Source organism: Syngnathus acus, chromosome 16 (assembly GCF_901709675.1).
Source record: "Syngnathus acus chromosome 16, fSynAcu1.2, whole genome shotgun sequence".
NCBI classification, from domain to species: domain Eukaryota; kingdom Metazoa; phylum Chordata; class Actinopteri; order Syngnathiformes; family Syngnathidae; genus Syngnathus; species Syngnathus acus.
This window is the reverse complement of record NC_051101.1, coordinates 6090401-6117486: the sequence shown is the minus strand read 5'-3', so window position 1 is coordinate 6117486 and position 27086 is coordinate 6090401. Positions and strand designations below refer to the sequence as shown.

The following is a 27086-nucleotide window of genomic DNA, read 5'->3' as shown; positions in this document are numbered from 1 at the left end:
TGCAAAGTAAACAAATGCACTATTTGCATCAGGCCTGTATTTTGCAATTAACATGTTAGTCCGATCCTCTGAGTGTTTATGTGAACCCTAAAACTTGAAGGTCGTTGGTTCTTATCTCCAATGCAGACACTCATCTGGGTTAATCTACGCTTTGTGGAGACGACGCTCCTTGTTAAGCAGGTGACTATGGGCAAGCTGTGTGTGTGTGTGTGTTTGGGTGAGTCTGAACAAAAGCACATCTTATCCGAGCGCAGTGTACGTGAATGGTGGTGCGCAGATGCTTACTGTTGACAATTGCAGTGGGTAGGATGGAAGCCATTGCAGCCTGCTGCGGCAAGAGCTGGATGCTGTCCAGCAGCCTGGCCGGGTACATGCCCTCGCTCAACGACATGTGGTTGACTGCCTGCAGACGGGAGTCAAAGTCAACTGCAAAAGCCACCAGCTCTTCGCCCTCCATCATGTTCTTGGTGGTGGTGCACCACAGTTGGCCACCTGAACAAAACAGACACGGAGAAAATGAATTAAAAGATGTTTACATTGAATAAAGATGAGCGTCACAATTTGGAAAAAACAAAACATGAGCCCCTCACATATATATATAATATAGGCCCTCCATATTATTTGATTGTGTTTTGGTGGTGTAGGCATTCATTTTAAAATCTTCCAAACGTATTCATTAAGTCATAAAGAAGGAGGGGGCTGGGGGTGAATAAGGGGAGGTAAAAGAAGAGAGCCAAGGCTTTAGCTTAGATAATATTTATCTAAGCACATGACAGGTTTTCAGCCGCACTCCATTTTCCATTGAAGAGATTAAAGTTTTTAATATGACTATTTACAGAAATCTGGCTGGAGAGATAACAACAAACTATGATACGCTCCCGCTAAATGGCAGAATTAGGACATTGTTTCTGCGGAAAGCTGGACAATTAATTAAAGCACGCTGTTAGCTTTCAAAGATGTGCAAACATACCATCGCAGTGTCAGGCTGAGAGGGGACGTGATTTGAGCCCTAGCTGATGCGGAATAAAGAGAGTCCTGAGGAGAGGCGTGAAGGCGGGGGTGCGGGGTATGCGCTGAGAAAGCCCTCGCACATGTGTAACACTGATTACTCATGTTTACATAAACCCTATAAAACGCTAGGTTTAAAACCACCCGTAAACAATCTTTCTCAATGAACACAATCCACTTCATCCAGGTGGATTTGGAAGAAGTGGTGAAACACCGGCGTCTACAGCAATGTGCCAGATCTGGCCTTGTTATTATTTTGATGCAAAATTGGAGGTTTTGATTTGAGCACTTACTATCTGTAGCGTTGAAAATTACACCATCACAAATGTGTCAAAGAAGTGAAATGGTATTAAAATATGCCACCCATGTGTGCAGTCTTCCTCCCTTTGAGTGTGTGTGTGTGTGTGTGTGTGTGTGTGTGTGTGTGCACGTCACACATTTAAATAGCAATTCCTATCTGTCGGCCAATCGACTGTGACGAGACGCACACTTCAGGGCGCTCCACTTCATCGTTTTGATTCTGTCATACCGCACACTGCCTGGAGAGGCCCTTTGAATTTTTATCTCCTAATTAAAATAACAAAACTCCTCTCGACTGTCTGCCCAAGTTACAATCAAGGTAGATACAAACGGCGACTGACAATGAAGGGGAATATATCACAACCATAGCCACAAAAGTTTCTCTCTGAATGGATCTCTTTAGCTACGGCACACTCATACCTTACAAAGAGAATTATGAACAAGGTCCCGCATGCTGAGATACAAATCAGTGTTTTTGGATCAATGGCTTTCAAAGACACTGTAGAGTCTCCTCAGCTAAAAGGAGGCAGATTATGCGGAGTGTGTCGAAATGTTTTACTGCTTTTGACAGCAGAATATGCAGTCAGATTGCAGCCCTTCAGCCAAGGATGCGACAGATCCATCTGTTGTGTGCGCAAATGCTGGAAATGAGAATCAGAACGGGATGTACCACTTTTTGTCCTCAACACATTTTGTCACTCATTTGCAATGTGTTGGAACTGCTGGATCAAGGGTTAAAGTTAGAAAATAAGATGTGTTCATTAAACAATACAGAATCATTCTATTGTTTTTAATACATAACATATGCTAAATAATTTAAAGTAGAGGCACAATGATAAATCGATTAATCGACAACTAATCGGTTGTTGAATTAATCAATGATTTGGGATTCATCTTTGGATACCTTTTTTTAATTTTAAATTGTCCAAATCTTCAGTGTTTCAGCTTGTCAACAATAAATATTCTCAGATCGCTGTCTACCTCCATAAAAGCAAACTGATTATTTTGTGTTGAGTCAAAATAAAAAAAATTGCTTTTTACTTTGGCAAAAATGTTGATCATTCTTTTCCAATTTTCCAACAAGTTACAGACCAAAGCATTAATTAAATCGTAAATAATTCCTGTTTTCAATTTCAACTAGTGTCCTATTTTTTAATAAAGTGATGGAGATTAGAGCATGTTTTTTTTATTTGATTCATCAATGAATTGACAAAATAATAAACAGATGAATCAATTGTTAAAATAATCGTTAGTTGCAGCACTAATTTGAAGCAGTGTATATATTGATTTAAAAAGGAGGTTTTACACAACCTTCATAAGACTTCTAGGATTAGAACAGCATTCAATCACGGTGCAGTCTTATTAATGCACAAGTGTTCCCAAAAATCACGATTGAAATCATGAAAGCCGGCGAGCTGACCATAAGAATAGCGCAATTTGTGCAAATGAATGCATGAGGACCGAGGTCAAGAGTGAGAGCGAAAGTCCAAACGTAAGTCAAGAAACTGGGGGAAAAGGCTGAGAAAAGTGCAGCTCGTGATTTGCACTTGTTTGCCTGCTAACTGTCTGCGCGAAGCCGCCTTTGTGCAGTAGCCAATGCAGTTGGAATGAAGGCTATTGTCTAAATCCTCCTGCAGAGCACCTGATAAAAGAATAAAGAACTATGACATATTCTAAAAACAATGGAGGAATTAAGGCGAGACAATAGGCCAGCTGCCTCATTAAAACAATCAAAACGGCATCCTGTACGTGGTCCAGATAATTAAAAACCACTGCTTCCTAAAGTCTCTCAATACCATATCCAGCAGCTCACTGAGGCCCTGAGACTATAGCTCTGCTGGCTAAATGCCCTCTTCCCTTCTTCCTTTTGATTAATGCTTTATTTGAACACACAGTTGAAGATGAGCATATGAGGCAAATTCATGAAACACATTTATAATGCAAACCCCCCCCCCCCCACACACACACCCACCTACCCTCTGTAAGTACTTACAAACTAATCAAACGTCTCAGGATGAATCACCGGGGGCATGTGCCACAAGAGATTTCAAAGTGTAGACATCACAGGGCATTTTCTTTTAATTTCCTCAAGTTAAATGACTTTATAAGAAAACGCTTAAATGGAGGAGAATAGGTACAGTATCTGTGGGGGGAGGCAGGGCCAAGTGAGATACATGAGCCGGATGTTTTTATTTTTTGCTCTCTGCAAACAGCTCCGGCGCTGCCGTATCTTAATGAAGTCGCAAACAAATCTCATGCCTTGTGCAAAGCTGCAAGACAACAAAGCGGCAGAAATAACAGAAGGGCTCGGATAATTAAACTGGCCTGAAGACAGGTATTCAAATGTTGGTGTGTAAACAGCACAACACTTTTAATAGTTTAGCTGTAAAATGCGTAGTTAAGCACATCAGCACTTGCCTCTGCCATCTGTCCAAACACATTAACATTGCAGAGGCCATTATGGATCTGGAGTACAGTCGCACATATGACAGCACGGCTTGAATGGAGCACATGGGAAAAGTAACGGAGGCCCAGGAATGCACCACGTCATTTATAACAAGGTGTACGAGTGGCCTTTCACTTCTAACATTTAGCTCAAGTTGCACAATGTGGAATGCGACCAGCATTGGGGAGGAAGAAATATGGACATAAAATGAGATACCCCACAAGACCTCAGTTGAGCGAGCGGCAAAGAACTCTCTGCATGTATGTTTTGCAACTTTTTTCTTGAAAGACCACAAACTGCATGAGTTGTATCACTTTTGTGGCACAAATAAACTTTAATTAAATTACCCTTTGCACATTCTTCATATTGTAAAAGAGAACATTAAATCGAAATTTAACCCCGATCGGCATTATTTCCTAAACTGTTTCCAAAACCAGACATGGGCAATCAAAGTCGTTAAATTATTGAGAAAAGTTTCTAACACCGTCTTGCTGAGCTTAATAAGGATTGTTAAAACATTTTTCTTTGTGTTGGCTATCCAGGCGCGAGCAGCGTACAGCTCCGTTCTCTATTGGCTGTGTGCTAGCCGCTGGTCTTATAATTGTGAAGCGAAGCCAGTGGTGCCTAAAGCTGTAGTGAGGGCTGTAATTAAAGACCTTAGTCTTCTTGTCTTCAAATCAGCTCCAACTCCTCCTGGTCAAATGGGAACAAGCTTCACACACCTACGAATATCAAGTAGCTGCATGCTGTTAAATGTCATTTTTTTTCTTTTTGTTCCATTCTAAATAAAGCCACGTTGGAGGTCAAGTAAACGCCGTATGATGAATCACTAATGGAGGGATGACTAATATCTGCATCTGCACCTGACAGCAGACACAAACTCCAAACAAACCCTCCTCATGAATACTGGTAAATATTTGGACTGTTTGTGGCTGGCTAAGTTGCACACACTCGGGTGACTCGTCGCTGTCACACCATCGTCACAGTCAGAGCAAGCAGAAATGAAAGTGAGCCCACATAGAGCAAGACGGGGATGCCACTCCCACACTTCAACTAGTCTGTTATTGATGATGCACCAAAATCAAATTTGTAGACAGGCATTTTCACTTAGGCACTGACAGATTTAACTCTGTACATCTCAGGTTCAGGACGGCCACTAGGAGGCACTCTTCTCCTGTTCAAGCTGCTGGCGAGTAGATGATGCTGTGATGCTGAGATGGAGCCCACATAAGATGAGCGTTTACATCTTTGCTTCTCGGTAAAGATCTTTTTTTGTCATCAGAACTGCATTTGGATCAAAGAGTATCTTTCAACACACAAATTGGACCTGGACAGCACTCACAATAAAAGGCTGATTTATTTCTCAAAAACTAAATACCTACAATACAAGCACCATAAATGTTAATTCAGCATTACACACTAAAGTATTACTACATTTAAATACTGTATGTTTACAGACACGCAGCTTGCCATCTGACTCTACAAATGCCCCATCCAGACAAATTTTAGCATTGAGTATTTTTGTCGACATACTGAGAAGCTAATGGATGGCCTTGAGCGAATGACACGCAGGCCACATTCTGCAAATTAAAAAGTCCCTTAGGGAGAAGATACACACACACACGCCTCCTTACAGTACACACTCATAACCAATTGCCACTGTACTTTACTGGAAAATGTCAGTCAAAAGAATTTATTATTAATTGTTTAAGGAATTACAAGATGAGAATTGAGTAGGGATATGGTTGCGCAAACGTTAAAATCTGACACTGAAATTCAAACATTTGTCACACGTGTCTCTGGAGATTTTCTATCCAGTGAGAATGACTCTGGCAGGGGATGTTTGCCTGCTAATAGTCTTATAATAATAATTCTGAAGGAGAACATAACAGACGTGAATGTGAATCTATTTTGCTCTATTAGAGTGCAAACAACGCCGCAATTTCTCGTCTAATATGCCATATAAAAATAGTTTTTTCCAATTATGCGTTTAATTGAAAAAATTAATTTTTCACACTTTAAGCTTCGTCAATTTTTGACGATCTCAAGAGGAAACCTTTTAAGGCCGTTACTCGCTGGATTTATTACACTTATTTTTGTGTTTTATTTTTCAAAGCAAATGAATTGTTCTTGCTGCACAGGTTATAAAGTAAAGAGGGCAATTTAAACTTTGGGTTCAAATGGATTCTATGCTGTCAATCAGACGGTTACAGATTCCTACACTGCAAGCTGTTTGCTCGAGCTCTCGCTGTCACGCACGCACACATACTGAGAGAGAAAAAACAAACTGTTTAAGCAAAGCTCCACCTGGCTCTTCTACCACACTCTGCTCTGCTTTCTTCTTTTTTTGGACAGGTCCGTCCCATTGAGGACTCTATTAAGTATCCCTCTCTGCGGGTAGTTCTGCTCATGTCCTGGTTGTGGCGAGTCGACATGTGTTTACCGCGGCCCCTGCTGGGGCGGCAGGCTCGCCGCAAACCTGTCCAGACCAAGCCACACTAATGGGACCAAAAGACCCCTCGTTGACAGGTCACAATTTGATTGACTACCGGTGCAGACGCCTCCTTTCCCTCCAGCTGTGCTCCCCCTCCTCCCCAAAACACAGCCTCCTTCCTCCCTTATCCATCATGGCTCAGCAGAGACATGTGAAGGGCTCACGTTGGGCATTTCTTTTTTTTTTTTTTATTCTGGGAGAGCAGCAAAGCCGCTGCCACGTGCCTCAGTGTCTTCTCCAACATGGCTCCGGCCCTACACCACATGGGCTGGCCATTCTGTGTGTGTGTTGGGGGTGGAGGGTGTATGTGTGGGGGTGTATGGTGGATGCCAGCCTAATGCAAATGCTTGCCGTTTAAAAACTGGGAACCACTCTCTTGCCTTGTCTCTCTCGTTTGGAGAGGTCTATTTTGGCCTTCTGGTGCTGGCAGTTATTTTCTTACTCTCCAGAAGGACAGAGCCACAGAGATGCACCTGTCATCCACTTTGGAATTCAAACGTTATTGTTCGGGTTGTGAAGATTGGAATTAGCTCGTTGAATGTGTTAACTTTATACATGTTAATTTAGGATTTTAAAACAATATTTAAAACTCTTTATATTGTATACATCAGCATAGCGTGGTTGCCCTCTGTATTTCTACACATTGCTTCATAATTAGTATTCGATGGTTATAATTTTCTGTCATTTTGTTAGAAAAAGAAATAATGTGGGACTAAAAGGCCTAATTGCGTCCATCGCATTTTGTCTCGGTAGCTGATGCATCAGGGAGCACACTCGCTGCCCTAGCTCATTGCCATTCGGTCGTCCTGGCAAGCCCCCGCGCTGCCCCAGGTATCACCGCGCGGCCATCTGGAGCCGACATCTGTCTCTCTATTGATCACAAGGGTTTAGCACTTGATCAAACAGACTGCGACAGGAAATTGCTCTTTTCCCCACAGAAAAGGCCAAACGCCTGCGTGAGGGTAATAGAGTGGAACTCCGATGCAGTTGCAGGGCAGCGGGCATGCGGGCGGGCACGGCCGAAGCCACTGTGGAGGTGTTCAAACCTAATGCATCATCACCAACATCCTGTTCGTGATCCCAGATCATTACTGCAATAGCAATGTTCATTTACAGGTTCTTTCCAATTCTATAGCTTCACAATTTGAGGCAGAAGGTACTTCCACCTACTCCCTTTGAACATGTAAACAACTTAGATCTTCAAGAAAATATTTATTTTCTTTCCCATAAATTTAATCATTTCATGTAATGTTTGTATGTTCAACAAACCAATAAACCAAAACATATAACTCTATATGCATATGTCTGTCATGCAGCAGGGTGTACTGAACAAAACTATTAACTAAAATACTTGCAGGAGCACGGTTTAAAACTCTAACCAGAACTCATAGTAACAACGAAACATCAGAAAACAAACTACACCACCAGAAGAGACAAAACATGACAGCAACCACAACGCAACAAAAGGGAGCTCAAACAAAGCTGAGAACTAAATACAAGCAAACTAATGCGATAACAAAAAACACCTGGGACACGAAGGGTTCGAGGGAGTTGATTGGTTAACACAAGGGACCAGGTAGAGCAGCACAGGTAACCCACTAACCTAACGAGTAAGACAAAAAAGGTGCATCAACCAGGATATGAAACCAAAACAAATGTAATTTAAAACCAAATAATAACACATAATGAAGCCCGATAAAAATACTCTATTGCGTTGGCACAATCATATTTTTAATGATTAATATAAATGATTCTACTGCTGAACTCCCCTCAAATAAACCCAAAATGAACAAAGTTGCCTCACCGGAGTGGACGCCTGAATGTTTACTACACTCAGCAGCGGCTCTGTGTGCTCCGGCATGCTTTCCGGGAGCTCAGTGTAACATCGTGTTTAGCAAGTAGGGACGATTTCATACTGAAGGTGACATTTATTCAGCATTGTAGAACATATTTAATTGTTGCGGCAGAAAGAAAGATACGTTTCCTGTTGCCTACAGTGTTGGGATTGTCCTTTGGAATATGATGCAAATTTAGGATGAAGAAACTAATTCCTTCCTTGCACCTCGGAACACCCCCTCCACCTCCTCCCCTCAATCCTCCGCCAGCTTCCATCCTCCCCAGACACGAGGATTCTGATTAATCGTGTGACCGCCCCTCGTTTTGCATTTTACACAATCTCACAGTGCCACGGTGAGATGTGCGAGGTGTTTCGCCACTTTTGGCAAGCTGAAAAGATGTAGCCCAAGGAAGAACCAGTCGAAAGTATTACGGGGTAAAAAAATATGACCAGGGGATGTGATAAAAAATTATCAGCAAGTGTGTTTTCCTGTTTGGTTTTAATCTACATTTAATTAAATTCTTATCTGCTGTGTGCTTATGGCTGCATTTGAATGGTGAGGCTGCATTCATTATGAATGGTAAAATTGAACTTGGTACTTTGTGTGTGGCCCAATAAAGGAAGCAGGCTCTTTTCGCATTGGATGCACAAGCTCCGACAGACGTGCGGGGAAAAAATAAGTCAATTAAGATCGCTCTTTAAATGACTACTGTATCAAAACAAGAGGCGGGAGCATTCTCCATAATAGAATCCCGACAAGGGAGAAAACACATCTGAGTGTTGTTAATAAACATCCCACAGCCAATTCTATTAGTATTAGTCTGTTTATGGAAGGAGCACAGTTGTTGCACAATCGATTTATTAAACTCTCATGATAGTTTCAAATCAATAGTAATGGGTAAAATGGTTTATGAATACTGTGGTCAATGAGGTTAATGGCAGAGGATGGGGTAGATGTGTGCAACATAGTCAAGCGATCAATTCTCAGCACAGAAAAAAAATAGAAACATTCCTCTCATTCTGTTATGCTATTGTCAAAAGACAGCTTATAACAGGCAGGAGCCAAGAACAATATTTCATAGACGGCACCCTTGAAAATCGTCAAAAAAGACCCCGACTTAGGCCGTGGCAAAATCCCTAAATCTTCCCGTTTGCTTATTCTGAGCAATATAGGGAAGCTCCCAGCTGCCTGCCCATGTTTACACATCCGTTCTCATCTTTAGGCCTAGCTCATCCATGGCACTGACACACGGTGTCGACATGATTAGAGGTCCGCTTTTGCATAGAGCTTGGTGTGCCTGTGTGTGTGTGGGGGGGGGGGCATAAAGGATCGGCAGATGAATGACTTTGAGGCGTCAGAGAAGGATCACAGTAGATAATCGCTCCCGACTGCTGTGCTGCAGCGCACGGATCTGGTCTCTAAAATAATGTTGTCAAGCCCCTCTATAGCTTTCCCCAGGTTATCGTCTACATTTTATGTTTGCCGTTTAAATCTTAGCAGGACACAAGTGGAACGGGTGAGCAAATATGTCTGGAGTCGGGTGAAGCGGACTGGAAATGTCATTGTGAGGGGTTACGATTAGCCATTGCCGGCTTGCCGGCCGTGGAAATGATACACTTCAAAATGAATGGCATTCATTCGCCGAACGTCGTATTTAACCTTAGCGAACTGGATTTCCTTCAGAGGGAATGCGGTATCATCAAGCTGACCTCTCGTTATCCAGAGACTTTAACTCACACGCAAGACAAATACAAAATCTCCCCAAGTGGATTTAAATACACACCCGGACCGAGACACAGACAGTGTGAGTACAGGACGACATAAATTCTAATATCATAAATACTACTATCACACAAACAGAGAGGCCATAAAGTACTGCTGCCTGTGTCGGGGACTATAAACCTCTGGCGTTACTCATCGGGAATAAACACACATGCACAATTTACTGCGCTAGATCCCCTCTTTGTTTATCTTTTAAATAACCACAGTTTATCACAGCTCTGCATAAGCAAATTGCATGCAATGCGTGTTGTTTTAACATTTGATATGCTGTCCAGAAGATTCATTCCTCGCTATGAATTCAATTGTCTTTGCAATATCCCGCTGCGGCGCCATAGGCATCAGGCCCCATCACCTGTTCGTTATCGCCGGCCATCCTGTTTGGGAGCTCTTGAAACAGTGCCACCGCATTGACTCTCTCTTAACAGCAGGTCTCTGAACTTCTCACGCTTGACGGCGGTGGCTGCAAATTACGCGAACAACTAATTAACATCATAAAGCACGTTCCGACGAACGGACGACACCTGCAACCTTCATTTGCACATGCTAAAATTACCTGTGCTTTTATTTGCAGATAACATGGATTTAGAAAAACAGGTTGAAATTTCTCTGTAGGATTGGTGCCACCAGGTGTCATTTCGTGTGTTCTGCAAAAAGCCGACAGGACAAAATAATAATTGTCAAAACAGAGCACTGGCAAAATTCCTAAAGCTGTTTCCCCCTCGCCCCTTCTCCCTTTAGAAGAAGGTTTGCGTGAACCTTGAAAGAGTGCATAGCCGTTTGCTGGGCCTGAAATAACACATTCCGTTTCTAATTTATATTTGAATATAAAATATTTCCAGGCATGCTGCAGACATGGACTTCCAGTTACTGGTCCGAATAACAAAGTGCCGCCTGTCAATCCGAGACACTTTGCTGGCTGGCTGAACTAAGCTGGTTTAGACTGACAAGACGGAGGAAGCTTCCCTCTCTGGAGTTTACCATGAGTCCCCCGGCTCCTTGCCACTGAGCCTTGCAGCCAGAGAAGATGACCATGATACCGTCAAGAGTTCCCGTTCTTTGAAAATGTGTGTCTGAAGCGTCGGGCAACTTTGGCGGGCAAGACAGTTACACACTCCCAGCTCATTACAGAGCCACATAAACAGCCACAGCAGTAATACGGCTTTAATCTTCACCAAATCATTCTAAATGTCAAGTCGGGGCCGGGGACTTCCGATTCTACTTCTCCGATTGCCGAGGCCGTCCGCCCTTTTTGCCGAATTAGCCGTTCGATGGCTGCCAGATCCCCCGGAACGTTCGAGCCTTTTGTTCCAGCAGTCAATGCAACATTAACACAGCCTTTGAAATGGTCTCCATTCCCTTCCCCCTCAGAAAAGCCCCAAACGTCTAAATATGAAAACAGATGATACCCGTGCGCGTGTACATAGCCCACCCATAGCTCCCCCTTCTATTCCTTTGGCTCTCTTAATGAGACGCAACATCGCTGTCTCTCCACTGAAGGATCCACACAGTCTGTATGATAGAGAGACTGCGGCTGTTTATTAATAATGAATTTGGATGTTTGCATGTGGAATGTTATCAGCTCGCACACAATCCCACCAATAGTTTGCCCTGATGGGGTAGCTGGGTTGCTCATTAGCAGAACATATTTAATCCAGAAGTTTCTTATCAAATGTCACACCTGCATCTCTAAATGGCATTTTCACATTCATTCGCCTGTATTTGGGAGATGAGGCTCCAAGGTGCTTTGCAGAGATTAAGAAGGAGAGAGAGTGCAAGCTTATTTTATCATTTAGCGGGTCTGGAAGGAATCCAAGGAGTTTTTGTCTTGTTGTTGTAATTAGAAAGCCTTTTAAGTGATAACGCCTGCAACGGAATATGAATACGTAGCGATCAGGCCAGTTCCCCCCTCTCACTTTTCTTCTCTTGGCTTTTTCTAAATTGTTGAATGCAGACTTTTTGTTCTGTGTACAACAAGGATTAACTCACAAGCTTCTGAAGTTTAACGAGAGACTTGAAATTTTTCACTCTGACTCGACAATACTTGTTTTTTTCTGCTCGGGAATGGACATTGCTATGGTGCAATTAGTTTTCTTAACCCATAAGCAAAAAATGGACTTCTTACGCATTCACAATAACCAAAGAATCTTCCATCCATCACTACATGAATGGGATCTTTGATGAATAAAGGGCCTTGGATATTTCCGTTGTTTTGAGTATCGCAAATAGAGAAAGGAGTCACTCCTACGCAGTTCGTCCTAGCGTATATCCAGAAATGCAGCTATCAGGCCAGATAAGTCCAAAACTGAGAAGTATTGATCCAGTAATAGTGGTTCACACTTTGACTCTGACACCTTAACCCTGCAGACATAATGTCATAGCCTCTTATCCTTTCCTCTTAACACAGTCTGCCTATCTCCCACAGGCTGTCACCTCTCGTAATACGCTTCTCAAAAGCCCCCTTAAATCACAGAAATCATTGCACTTTCAAACATTATTTATTTTTTCCTCCTCTTAAAAGTGAATCATGATGTACAGTTCGGTTAAAGGTTGTTGCTTTGTCCCCGCGCTGCTCTCCTCCTCCCTCCTCCACCTAGATCCACAAGCTCTTTCCGTCAAGGTAATTGTATTTTATAACATTGGGAGAGCTTCTACACAGCAATTACTATGTTCGGTCTGTGTAATTGTGTAGGCTTACAGCGCATGACAAATATCGTCAAGCTAGACCCAGCACAGTGATCCCACGTGCATGCTGCTTTAGACGTTTTCATTAATTGAAATCGTCACTGTGTAACCGTTCAGTACTACACTCTGGCAGGTATGAATGAAGGCTGCTCGAGCTTAATTACTCTGCAGCCAAGTACGCATTGTCAAAACCCCAAATGTCAAGCTTTATATCGGCTACAAATCACTAGTTTAATAAAGTGGGAGTGATAATTAGTGATCACTAAAGCATCAAAATATTAATGAAAAATACAAGCATGAGTCTAAATATCCTTGTCAAATACAAAAGCCTGTAAATGATCAAATGCGTTGCAAACTTTTTGAGAGTAGCTAAGCCGTCCGTGGCTGAGGAATGTCAAACGTTGACATATGCAAATTGTTTGTATTATCTTGGAGGCAGTAGAGATCCTGCCTAGGTGGGGCTGATGCAGCCCACAGCAACTTCTGAGCAAGGTTTAAGCACAAGGGGCTCTAATTAGCTCTCCGAGGGCTGGAGTTTCTGATGCACCTTTCACAACAGCCATTGGCAAGTTGAAGACTAAGTTGGAGGGCTCCATATGTTGCCCGCGAGGCCTTGGAGACCATTACTGATCCTGTGCGCATCTTGAGACACTCCCCAAAAGGAGAACCCATTTTGTAGCTCAAATGGGAGAGAGAGAGAGAGAGAGAGAGAGAGAGAGAGAGAGAGAGAGAGAGAGAGAGAGAGAGAGAGAGAGAGAGAGAGAGAGAGAGAGAGAGAGGAAAACCAAATAAAATTAAAATATATATTTATAGTATATTCTACAAAAAAGTTCATTTAACAATGCATTTTATTTTTCTGTTTTTCGGAGCTCGAGAGATATTTCACCCAAATAACAGCGGGCATAACAAAGAAGACTCATTAGGGAAGCTGCATCCACATTGCTGATAGTTGCCCTTAAATTACTCATACAATTAATGAATCATTAAATGGTCATGGATTGTTTTCATTTTTTGAGGCTGATTAATGCAATTATTATTTCAGTGTCACATTGTCTCACAACATCGGGGCAAAACCAACGAAAGATGAGCACAATATTTTTGCAGCAATTTACAATCATGATGTTCATGACATGTGCAATCTTTCTCTCTTTCTTTTTTTTGTCTTTACTGTTTGTATAGCGGTTTACCTCTTCCCATCTTCTGTCATTATATTCCAACTCTGCTTTTGACCCTGGAGCTGCCAAAAAATGATCTACCACATTTAACTAATGTGTCACTTGCTCTCTTCTTCAACTTAGTCTCTTGCGCTGTATCCAATCTTTCATCTTAAACTTGGAGTAATTTAGGGCAATATTACCGAGTGCATGTCATTAGTCACAAATGAAGCAGTTAACCATAAAGGAGCGTGAATTGGATATCTGCAACGGATTTTCACAAGTGGGGATAGATTGTTGTAAACCAGTGCAAAGATGGAATCTTATTACTGAATACGTGTCTTCCACTGCCGATTCTCATGACACACATAGACAATATTATTTGGCCAAATAATATAGATTCCGAAGATGCCATTGATGCTCTCTTTACTCCTAGGATCTATTTGGTGTGAAATAATACATTAAATTGGGACATTTTACACAATTTCTATAGAACCTCCAAACATAAGCGGTCAAATTACTGTGCTGCGTAAATAGAAAGTAGGATAGAATGGGCGTCTAGACAAGAGCATACAGTATTTGTTCAAACCAAGGCTTTGGGTGTCTGATTGTGACTAACAACTTTCTTTTGTTCTCAGATTAGGTTTCTTCTGTACCAGATGTTAAATCAAGCCGTTACAGTTCACCGTCCAACATTAGATTTTTGAGCAAAGAATCATGCCATCCATGCGCTACAGGCCGAGGTACCGTCCCTCCTATTTGTTGACGACAGCATAGAGGATTGGAGGTCTCCTGAATCCAGGCTGTTGCTGGGGCTAAGGGAACTCTTGTTATGTGCACGAGTGAATCCACGGAGCAGGCATAAGGGGATAAGTTGGAAGGCGAAGAAGACAGAGAACAAACCTGGCAGGCACGTTGAGGCCATGCCAGGCTTGCCTGCGCCACGCAGTGTGGCAGAAGGGCAATGCCAGAAAATGTGGCAAGAGGAGGAAAGATCAAACAACAAGGGCTGCAGATCTCCACCAATCTGCTTTGTATTAATGCCAGAGCCAAGGAGCAGCTGAACCAGACGTGATCCTCAATGTGTGTGTCTGTATGACCATTTGCGGCTCACTGGATCAAATTAACAATGGCCTGGTGGCACAAGAGACACAGTCAAAACTGTTCAACGGTAGGAAATTCCCAAATTTGAAACATAGGAGTAATGCACGTTGTTGATGTAAATTTGCATATTTTCTCACATTTTTTACATTCGGCACGTAGGTCTGGACATAAGACATGCGGTAGTATGGACATGCCTGTCAGCTTCAGCAGTTTGCATCCTGCTCCAAAAATTGTATTTCCATATAACTGCAATAAAGCAAGCAGACGGAAAATGAGCTCCACGCTGCCATCTCTCCCTCCCAGACAGATGGCAAAATTTGTCAATATGCTTTCCAAAATTACGCGGAAATCACATGCTCTATGTGTCTGTCTGCTTGTCTATCTGACGATCTATGCTTTCCATATCATCACAGCCGTCGTTGTCAGAGTGTTTGGACTGGAAAAGGAGGGGTGCGCCGCTTTTGGCATGATGAAGCACGGTGGTGTTGAATGGGATGAAGACCAAGCGATAGCGTTTGAAGTTGGGATTCCATGGCAAGGAGTTGTTTTTCTTTTGTGTCTCTATAGGATGATGATGGGTGGAGTGAGAAAAGAGCCTGTCTTATGGCAATGCATGATGAACAGCCTGCGATTTGGAGAAACCATTTTGTAGTGCTGGGCCCTTTGAGAAATGTGGGAGGAGAACAAATGTTTGAGGAGCAGATGCTGCAAATGCTGCATCTCCCATTGGCTCGTGTATTTTGGGGAGTGATACAGAGCCTCTTATGACAATATTAGCCCATATCCCTCCTTGTCTCTCTCAATAGAATCTTGAACTGCAGGCTGATAGTGCTATCTCTTCTGATATAAGTCTCTCCGCAGCAAAAGCGTGAAAGGCCCGCTGTTTTGGAGAAATCTCTGCTCAAAATCTTGTCAGAAGGAAATTGCGTGATACCTCTGCTATTCACAATGTGAGATAAAATTGCAGAAGTTGGCAGCATGACTATCTTGTCATGTAAATAATTCAACAGAGGATTCCTCCATCTGTTTTGTATAAAATAAAAGACGTCTTATGCGCAAACACAATAGAGATTGCTGAGACGGTTGTTTAAAAGCAATAATAAAAGAAAAATAGTAACACATTAGTCGCAATAGTTTTGCTGGAAGCTCACGCTTCAGTGATTGGGATCAGTGAAAAATACAGAAATAATATCCAGTAGTTAAAAAAATTATCACTGGGATGAAAGTGGAACTGCAGATGGCCGAACAGTCTGATTCTGGACGGAGCCAAACACAGTGGCCAGAAAATTGCATGTATACATTTGGAAACTGCACTGTAGAATGATCACAAACACAATCCGCTGAGGAGGCTCAGGCCCCTTCTGCCTCTGTCTTTGTGTCCCGCTCGAGCAATTACGCCCAGCTCCGTGTTTTCAGATGGGAACGGATGGGAGAACGCTGAGTGCAGACGAGCGCGCGCGCGTGTGTGTGTGTGTGTGTGGGGGGGGGGTCTTGTGAAAAAGTCATTTTGCTGCTGAACTCTTCAGTTCCGGTCATGCTCCGTACCAACGCAAATTAAAACCCCCCAGTAGCCTATGTAAATATGCTGCCTACTATGCTGCGCTTTAATGAGCCATGATATGAAAGACATCTAAAACCAATGGAAAATAACTGTCCACTTAAAGGTGGGGTGCATTTGACAGGTGACTGGTAGAGGCAGCTTTAAGACAAGGTTGGGTGTACGGTGACGGGGGCAGACCAGATCTGGCATCCAGGAAGAGCCTCGACCTATAAGTGGCAAGCCCGGGGAGAGTACCAAGTGGTTTTCCAGTCTCCGACATGTTCAAGAATTCTGGATAGCAGCACCGGAAAAAGTGGTGGGTGTGGTTAGGGTTCATATCTAGGTTCATATTAAGGTTGTGGGCTGCTCTTTGGTGTAATTGAAAGGATCTAGTCAAATATCCTACCTTATTTGAGCTGACTGTCAGAACAATAAAAATCACGCAACACGCACAATCAATCCTCCAATAATCAGTGTTTTCAAAGAACTGGATAAACTGATCAGTGAATCAAAAAAGTACAATGCAAGTGTACCATGAGCATTTTTCATCATGCTGTTTTGAAACATCCTCTCCACCTCAGTATGAACCTCTAATTGGACAAATCCCTGTGTATGCATTACATTAATGAGGCTGATCATGTTTATTGTTAAGATTATGGCTTTATTTGTACTCACAGTTGAATTACAAAGAAGATGGCTAAGGACGGTAAGTGAGAGGAATCTAATTTAATATGTCCCACTTACAAATGTGGACAACGGACAAACCAATGTGTATACTTCCAATCTGCAGGCTATTAAGTTTGTAAATCCGAGGTAATGTTGTTTCAAACGCAACACTGTCGGCGATAAAAGGTAGAAAGTGAATTTCTGGCTGGTAAGCACCACTGTAGTCAAGCCATCTGACAGAATAAGGACCAAACAGAGAAACAAGACAGTGGGGTGCCTTATGAATGTAGACTAAGTTGAAATTTGGCTGAACACACTCTTCAGTCAACTGTGTGCAGAAGAGTACTTTTGTTTCTTTTTGCAAGCTGCCATTTTGTTCTTGCTGTCCCCTAAAATCATACATCTAAAGTAAAACAATGGATAATTCAGTAATCCAAATCAATACATCATGGAGTTAATAAGATTTGTACCAAAGCATGACCAGCATGCCAGGTTATATGGCCATAGCAAAAAATAGCAAAGTTACTCAAATAACATTTCTGGTCAATCCATCCGTGCTGTGGCTTCACTGCATTGATGGAAAAAAAAGAAGAAAGAAAACCTTCATAGGAGCAGCTATGAGAAGATGCTGATAAATCTGTCTGACCAGGTTGGGTCTCTCTCTGTTCTGCTCTTCTAGCTCAGATAGTAGAGGCACTTTACAAGGAGCCATCTCTTGCCCTGGCAACTTTGCGTGACCTTGCGGAGCTGAATTAGACTGTAAAATTGATTCAGCTCCTGTAATAAAAGAGCATACACATTATCAGCATTCTAATTATAATTAATACAAGCAGCAGCGGAAGACCCATTATTTATGATAGTGGCTCATAGTAAGCAAACAATAATAATAATCAGCTGCGTATTTTTATTGATATGATGATGAACGACTTTCCCCCCTGCACACAAAACAACAATAGGATGTGGCTGATCACACAAGTGCTGCTTATTTCATTGCCACTTTCTTTCACCCCATCGCCCCTCTCGCCTGTCATTTATTCAACCTCCCCTGCTTTCTTCTTTCATTAGCATCGGCTTAAGTCCCTAACAGTTTCTGGGTTTGCATTCTGGTCCGTTCTTATGTCCTTGTGATCTCGTAAAATATCATCAACCGGGTCCTGTGCGAATTGAAAGTATGCATAAACCAAGCACACACGGAATACTCGGATGTTGTTTTTGTTCGTTAGCTTAAACCCGGGATGCATAAGTTGGCAGGTATGCAGCTTGTTTCTAGGGAGACCGGACTTGGTAAGTTCATGCCACCCTACTCTGCGTTCTTAACTCTGAGAAAAGGCCAAGCCAGAGAAAGCAGTCAGGGGACTCATACAGCTAACCTACATGAGAACAGAAACTGTCAGAAATAAACCACACAGTTGTCACAAAGGCAATGGTTCATATTGATATCAGAAGCTATTATACCCTATACCCCAAAAATGAAGACTTTTCTTCAGCAAAATAAATTACAAATACATTGATAAACACAACTAATAAATGATAATTTTCCTTCAAGTGGATTTTTGAGAGTCTGAAAAATCCTGTGATTCTCACTATTTTTAAATACCGCTCAGGTGCTTTACAAGATTAAAATACAGCATTTTCTCAAAATAAAACCAAATACTTTTGGCAGGTAATAAGAACTCAAGACACGCTGCCGCACAGTCACAGTGTAAAATAAAAACATTGCGACCCTTATATCTTGGTTATCACTTATAATTAGGTGTTGATGTAGCTTATGCCATTTCCCTTGTTTGATAATTATAGTCCATCCTGGCTAATTTTGCAGAGAGTCTCAAAAATGATTATTTGTGCCTATCTTCCTTATTAATTCTCCTCACAAATCCTTGATTATTTTCCAATTCTATCCTCTGATATCTTTGGCTCTGTTTGTTTGACTCTCTCCACCACTGAGCAGTCTGCCTTCCCTCTCAATCGCCTGTTTTGTTTCCCATTTTAATGAACAGTTGGATTCTTTTATTTCTCTACAAGTGCTGGATTTGCCTTATCACCCTCCGTCCCTTTGAGGGTTGCCAATTGGTTTTATCCACGGTTGTATCATTTCTTAGGCTTCCTCTTTTTTTCTCCACAAAGAGAAAGAACCACTTCGTCAACATGCCTCTCCGGAGCCAGAGATTAAAAACCTCAACATCACCTACCTTCCAGCGCTACTCCCAACTGGTTTGTGTAAAACTCAATTAAACTTGTCCCCACTGAATTTCACATTACAGTACATTAAAAAGAAATTCTTCAAGCGTGATGACAAAGCCCACATGTAACTTCAGAGCTGCAATTTAGAGCCCTGCAAAATGTTGGACTCTTCGGGGTTTTAGCCTTATGCTTAAAGGCGCTTAACACAAAACAAAGTAAAATGTTTGTGAGGGGGGAAAAGAAAAAAAAAACTGTGGCTTATTTATTCTGTTTACAGACAATGTGAAGTCAAAGCATGTGCTTGACACAAGCAATAAGGTTTCAGTCTATCAATTAGCTCCCGCTGGTACCGTGTCATGATTAAACGTAACCAGCCTTGAAAGAAAGCCAGACATAATGGTGGTTGTCAACCATGTGACACTTGCAAATTGTTGTGATATGCAGATTTCAATCTTTAGAGATTTGTAGATTTGTGATCTGTATTTCAGAGCCGCTTTTGAGTCAATAACAAATGACTCCGCTGGCTGCATACAATCTGTTTGGGTGAAAAGGCAGCGTTCAGTCAGGCATCGCAGGTCCGTGTGCACGTTAACTTCATTCATATGTGATAATGTGCTTTCGACGACATGATAGCAAAGCTGACTATCTGAGGAGGAGGATGGCACCCTTAAGAGGTTGTCTCTATGGCTCTATGAAGAACTTCAAGTCTTTTGTATTTACTACCGAGTGAGAAAGAACAAACATTGTGAGATTTTTTTTCTCTAATGCTGAACAGGAGGAAAAAAATAAGACTTGGCTTCGATTCAGCCAGGTCTGCTTTACAAGATGACAATCCATCCCTCCCCCTCACTCTTTTTCTTGTTCTTCCTGCACAGGCGTCCCTCCCCAACAGCACAAGAATTTAGGGCTTTGAAGCCTCTCGGTGCTCTTCGACATTGTAAAATGTGCATGTTCTCGTCAGGCTGTCAGCCCCAGGAAGGTGTTTTCGTGCTGAGATTAGTGGACAAGGTGCAGTCTGTGTTTTTGGCCAAACATGCCCATGCTTTGACACAAGGGGGGACTCTGACTCTAACTGGGCAACACACCAAGATCACTCCCTCTTGTCTCCTCTTCTTCTTCCTCCTCAATCCTCTCCAACACATGACATGTGTCACTACCACAGATCTGCACTGGAAGATACAACCAGTTCAAGGTCAGGGCAAATCCCCAAAGCGGGGAAGAGAGACGGAGACATTATGTAGAAACCTTTATTTTTATACCAGGGACTATGTAAAATATTAGATTTTCTAAAATACTATATTTCATGGTGTGTTAATGTCACTATTAAAATGTTAATTGGACAAAGTAGGGCACTCTGAATGTGCTTATTTAAAAAAAAAAAAGATATATACGTATATATATATATATTTTTTTTATATTTATATATAAATATATAAACATATATATTTATTTATATATTCATATACTATATGATTATACGAAGCTGGAGTCTATTGTTTATTGTATTAGTTATCAACAGAGGGAAAGCAGGGTGCAGATCCTCTGGGTCCATTATTTCCCCAATGACATAAATCTCAGGGTACCTAATATTTCAATTAATTCACATGCAAATATGCGTAAAAGGTTATCATGCAATTTTCTACATCTGTAGTTGCATGGCGTCAGTAAAAACCTCCCTGCAGGATTTCACCAACATCCAAATAATAATCAGAGCAAATGCAGTTCTGAATCCAGGTGAACTGAGAAAGGAGGGAAGAAGGGGCACTGTGTAATTATTTGGCACTTACAATGTCCCACTCTTCAGACTTGGGAGTATGGTGAGCAGAAAATCTGTTTACTATGGAGCTGAGTTCCCCTCTCTTGTGTGTGGATGAAGTATTTGAATAATTCATAGAGAGTGCCATCGGCGTATGCAAAGGAAAAGTGTCGCAGAATATCTCACCAAAGATGGAATTCTCCATTATGTGCACTGTGCCCGTTTTGCCCACCTGACATAATGTAATTGGATAAAAGTCAGATTCTGACTATGGAGAGGCTAAATAAGTCAAAAACTCTGTGCAATGTGCTAATTGACTCAAAAGCAGCTAGAGGAAAATAATTTATTCTCTTTTTATTGTATTTATCACCAACACTTCATTACTTTTTTTGCGAGAAATAGTGGAATACATTTACGTACAAGCCCGTGTTCAATATGCATGACCTTTCCCAAGTACAACAACACATAAAAAATAGCTCTTGAATTAGAATGAATTATTTTGATTGGGCTCCGCAAAATTGTTTTTGTTGTCATTGTTGTACTCCTGGTGACAACTTGTCTCATTGGGATGTGGCAGACTGAAAGAGTACTTTACATATCAAAATGGCGAAGCCTTTCATTTAAAGAGGCTTCTTGTTCACAGAAAACATTAGTATTGACAGGTAAACCCCCAGAGATTACAAACGGTGGTCTAATTAGTGTGTCTCTGCGATACAGTACTTACACATCCCAACCGAGGGGTGTAAGGAAGGCGAGTGAAACAGACAAAGGCACCATTCGAGAGAAAGAGAAGGGACGGTGATGGATGGATCGGCCGTGCAACTGTAGCGAGCATTCCGACGGTTGTTTAATTCCTGACATGAAATATTACCTGCAGCCCTCCACTGAGCAAACCTGCGTGGATGGCATGAGAGATAGCCTCCATCCCTCCACTTGAGGAAACAAACAAACAAACAAACAAACAAACAAACAAACAAAAGCTCCGAGACCCTTGACCTGACAAAGTGAGTGCAGCTGATAAGTTAGCGCACATTTCCTCCTCTTTTGCTTCTCACTCAATTGTGTCTTGTTGCCTTTGGCCTCAGTTTCACCTTGTTACATCAATGCTGTCCTATTAAAGGTAATGCTTGCCAAATTCCCGTAAGGATTCTATTTAATATTTGTCACTCTTGAAAGAAAAAGGGGAGTAGCGGAGTCTACGATAAATCTTACTTTTGCTGGCTAAGGGCGTCTATCTCTCGAATAGAATAGAATTCAGTCCAAAACACTGCTGCGCGCATTAGGTAGCTGTGCGTTTAAGCCTTCTCCGCCATGATCAAACCAGGATTTATGAAGCATCATAACTCCCGACAACATCCAGCGGCTTATTAATTTCATATATTTCTGTCCATTCCCTGATATTCCAAGCCTTGACAGTCACTCAAGATAAGCCAAAAGCGTTCTGACAGGATGGAGTGTGTATATATTTTTCAATGCTCTGCCACCACCGTCCATTTGAATAGTGTTAAAAAGAAACCTGTGGTGTAATTTGTCTGTGGTTTTTGTCTTTGCACACTGCTGAGACAAAGGAACTCACCAAATAGGGACAAAGCAAGTAAGAGAAGATGCACCTTCACAGTATGTTTATGAGAAGAATAAAGAACAGAGCTATGATTGGTCACTTTTATGGGTTTAGGGAAAATCGTGTGAATACTTATCTGTCTCTAATCTATACTTACACTGGGATTGACCAGTCCAGGATCAAACAATCACATTGTGGTACTAGTAATTGTATTGTAATTGATAATTCTTTAAAATGGCGGGTACCCCCAAAAGGAGAACCGGAAGCCCACAAGCATGTGATGTGCTTCTGATTGTACATCCTTCACATCTCCTGCCCTCCTCTTTCCTCGCCCAGATGGCCTGTAAGTATGGCGTCCAGACGGACCAAATAACTGGCCCACAGTGGCTATCACACCCAGCAGTCTCTGACAAAGACCCTGGCCAGCCACGGTGACTGAAGCAAGCAGTGGTGAGGAAGCAAGCAGGATGTAATCTCCAGGAGCTGTTGATAAAGGGAAACGCACAGGGTTTGGGTCAAAGGGATTAAAATGGTGGAGGTGCTGGGTATAAGAAGGAAGGGGCTGCGGAATCGTGGCGGGAGCAGCGGGCGAGCCGCCCCATAACAGTGAGTAGTGTGGAGATTACAGGGGAAATGGTGCAAGGGGGATTCCTGTGAAGAGATGGAAAGACATAACTCTATATGGCATCGGGACACGGCATTAGTGGTCGTCATTCAACAGTATGCAGGCTTAGCATTCTCGGGGCATCAGGTAGTAGTGCGTTGCTGGCTCGGTGACACTTGGATGCTGAAGGTGACAAGTACAAGGTAAACTGGACTTGTAATAGCAAAGAAAGTTCTTATAATTGCCCGAGTCACAGACTGACTCGAGAACTTTGTTTCTGCTTTCGCTGGCTGTGTGACTGATTGTCTAAATATTGCCAATGCCGTGAATGGAAATGACATTTTAAATTAAGAAGGCCAACCACGCTGAGTGAAATCAAGCGGGGGGGGGGATGTCGAAGGTTTTAACTGAGCCTTTCATGCCTATGCAAACCTCACATGCTTTGGATAGAGTTCCATCAACCAAACATGTGGTTCACCTCTCTGTGAAAATAGGACAGATATGTGACTGCAACCTCTCTCGGGCAGAGCCAAATACTGTACCCATGGCTTCCATTTCACAGTCGGCGGGTGAGCCGAGTTCAAAAGTCTTACATCATTTTTCTTTCAAGAAGCCATCCAAAAGGCTCACATTGCAGTTACATTTCAAATTGAATAGACTTGTGTTTCAAACCGTCCAGCTCTCTTTGACTATTCTGGTCACTGGAGCGATGAAAGATTGGTTACTACTCACTGCTCAGGGGAGCACAAATGAAGTGGCTTTGACGGAGTTAGGAGAAAGACTGCATCAGTGCCCCGCCATCTCTCTCTTTACCTCCGCACACGTTTTTTTTCTTCCACCTCTCTCCTGATGCTTCTTCTTGTCTGTCCCATCTTCCCGCTCCCTCCCTTCCTTCCCTCGGGCCTTCAGGATGGATGGACCTGTCTGACCGGGGCGACACTGATGTCCGCTCTTCCACACTTCTCTACCTACAGCACGCCTGTCTACCCTCTCATCACTATGTCCACTCACATTTTTTTTTCATGGTAAAGAGGCACCCATCTCTGTCAACCAGCAGTGTTCAGAACTACATGGCAGGTTGTTACTTCCACCGAGTTAGTTCAGTTTTTTACGGCTCTCTGTTTCATCCATTGCGGGAAGGATTATACAAAAGTATAGAACCAAATTCCATCTAATAAATAATCAAGGCATATACGGGGATTTACAGTACAATCTAAATGTGCACAATTTGGTGCTGATCCTAAATAAGATTGTTTGGCACGGGTCTGCACTTTACTGATTGGCATTCTATCCCCTCCCCTCTATTATAATCAACAAGAAAGTCAAACCCCAAAGGAGTTACACGCATTTTGTCGTAAGAAATAGTGTGGAAACAAGTTTCTTTCTGAGAAAGATTTAAAATCTGAAACAAAGAGGTAGGCCATTGTCAAGGTATAAATTGTGCTCAAACATGGACCTGTATTACTACTGGAGTCAAATAGTAGATGATGCTGGATTATTCAAACGTTACATACTGTTTGAAACAAAAATAGTTGCTGCCTCCCTTTTCACCATTGCCATTTGTCACTGTGCTCCGTGCTTTAACAGGGGTCCAATTGCTAAGATCCTTTGACCAGATCACCCGATAAACCGAGTCTCAGATAAGGTACTAATGTTAGAGGTGGGAGAGAGAATAAAAACAGTGATATCACACCGATACGCTTCTTTAAAGACTATGCTGTTTTTCATGCAGGTGGCTGTACAATCAATAAAATGGATTAACTGCAAAGCTATGTATAAAGGTTATCAACAAGTTCTCTTTCATGAACACACCAGCGACCCCACAAAATGTGTTGAGCTATTTCTCTGAGGAAAATCTGATTATGATTTGCCCAACCTGAGGATTAATTTTCAAGAGATATATATAGTATGTTATCGACCGAAAAATGGAAGCTGTATGTGACCGTTAGATGGCTTGAATAGAATGCTTGCAACTCGGTTCTCTCGTATTAACAGTCAGCATTATGTCAGTGCTGCATGTGGTGTTCCTTCTCAGGACCCCGGACGCCATATCCCTGATCATCCCCAGCCTGCTTCACTACATTTCACCTATATCAACCCCACCGAGGCTTAAACCATGTGCTTTGCCATCAGCACACATGGATGTACTGTCACACAGACCCCACCCTGCACCTAAAAAATAGTAACATTAAAATCAGTTTAGATGTACAGAAAGTGCTTTGTCTCTCGTTAAAAAAGCATTGACACACATTCACAACATACTTGCATGCGTGTGTGTGTGCATGTGATCTGACCAATGGCACGCAACAGCAGGGTTTTATCCTAAAGCTCAGTGACAATGCTTTTCACACCTACTTAGCACAGCAGTGATGGGGGCGGTGGGCTGGATCATAACCAGGCCCGAAAAGCGAGCTAAGGGCTTTTAGAAGATACACACTGAAGGAACTCTTTAATTACTGACTCAAGATCCCAGAGTAGATTAAAAAGCGAGTCGGGGCTCATTTTCATATCAGCGGGATTTTTCAATGAATATAAAAATGGTCATTGATTACGCCGTTAAGAGGAGGAAATATAAAGTGCATATCATCACATTAACTTGTGGTGATTAATGTAATAAAATGTGATCTTTTACACCCCATCTGTAACGAACAGATTCAACACCAGAGAGACATGCTCCAAATATTAAGAAGCAGCTCCTCAAAATCCAGTTAACCACTTCCCTGTTCAAAGACAGAGAAAGTAATAAGAAAGTAAATCCTAATGCAGCAGACAGTGTGAACATGGAGGGATGAGCGGCAAAACTGACTAATACGCTCTTTTAACCTTTGTGTGTGTGTGTGTCTTTGCTGCCTTCCCTCTCTCTCTCGCACAAAATGAGCCTTCCTGAATGATCAATACCAAAGTATTTCACACCATTGATTATACCATTATGGACACGTTAAATGTGTGACACACTCCCATGTGGGCACATTAACCACTGCAGCCGGCCGGGGAGAGCGAGGAGGAAGGATCCTCTTCAACTGCTGTTTTTGTTCCCGGTATTTTTCCCTTAAATGCGGTGCTTAAAACGAGTTCAGTGCGGTCCAGGTACTTCACTCAGATGATTATAATGCCACGAGGGTGCAATGCATCACTCTTATTAGCCACACTGGAGCACAAAGGTATCATAATTAATGGCCGCAGCAGGATTGAACGCTGCCCTGACATGGAAAAGTGGGCCTACTTAAGCTCTACAAGGCATTTAAATATGCAGAGTGAATGGCACAACCCAAACCCTCCTGCTCGAAGGACAGCCCACGCTCATTAGCCCGACACCCTCAATGGCACTGATACAAGGGCGAGCGGCTATTCTCGCCGACACACACACGAGCTGATCACGTCTCAAAAATGCAAGAGCGCATACAACGTGAAAAAAAAAAAATATATATCTATGAAGAAACAATTTAGTACTCATCAGCGCCCATCACTCCTTTTACATGCTCTCCTTCTATTGTTGTTTTTGTCTGGGGGTTTAGCCTGCGGTGAATGCAGATGGACATTTATGTGTCAGCACCCATTATGCGAATTTTCAGTAATGGCGTCTAGTGTGTGTGTGTGTGTGTGTGTGTGGCAAGTGTGGGTGCAGTGGCAGAGCGTGTCGTCTGGTGCCTGCACTATACAGTCTAGCAGGGAAACAGCCTGCCCAGCGGGAGAACAATGCACATAAAAGGCTGCTGAAGGAAGCGTCTGGAGCTGACGGCTTTCACATGGCTCTGAATGGAGCGCTGACAAAGTGCCACTGTGCGCCTATGTACATGTAATATAGACCCACGATGGAAAAAAAATCAACACATGTTGGGACTGTATTAATGAGGTCAGAGTCACTGTTTAAATGTTATATGACTACTATTTCATGTGGATTTTGTTCTCCTCCACCTTCCGTCCCCACCTTCTCCTGTCCCCCTTTTGTCTCCGTAAAGCCAGTTTCACA

The 27086-nt window shown here is 42.4% G+C and overlaps 1 protein-coding gene across 1 annotated transcript in view; it reads right to left on the bottom strand.

The window, feature by feature from the left end:
• The window catches only part of zfpm2a (zinc finger protein, FOG family member 2a), a 100758-nt gene that overhangs the window by 4319 nt on the left and 69353 nt on the right, over nucleotides 1-27086 (bottom strand). The window contains exon 6 of the mRNA XM_037275033.1: nucleotides 286-492. Within this exon, the coding sequence (XP_037130928.1) occupies nucleotides 286-492 (207 nt within the window). The remainder of the gene's footprint in view (nucleotides 1-285; nucleotides 493-27086) is intronic.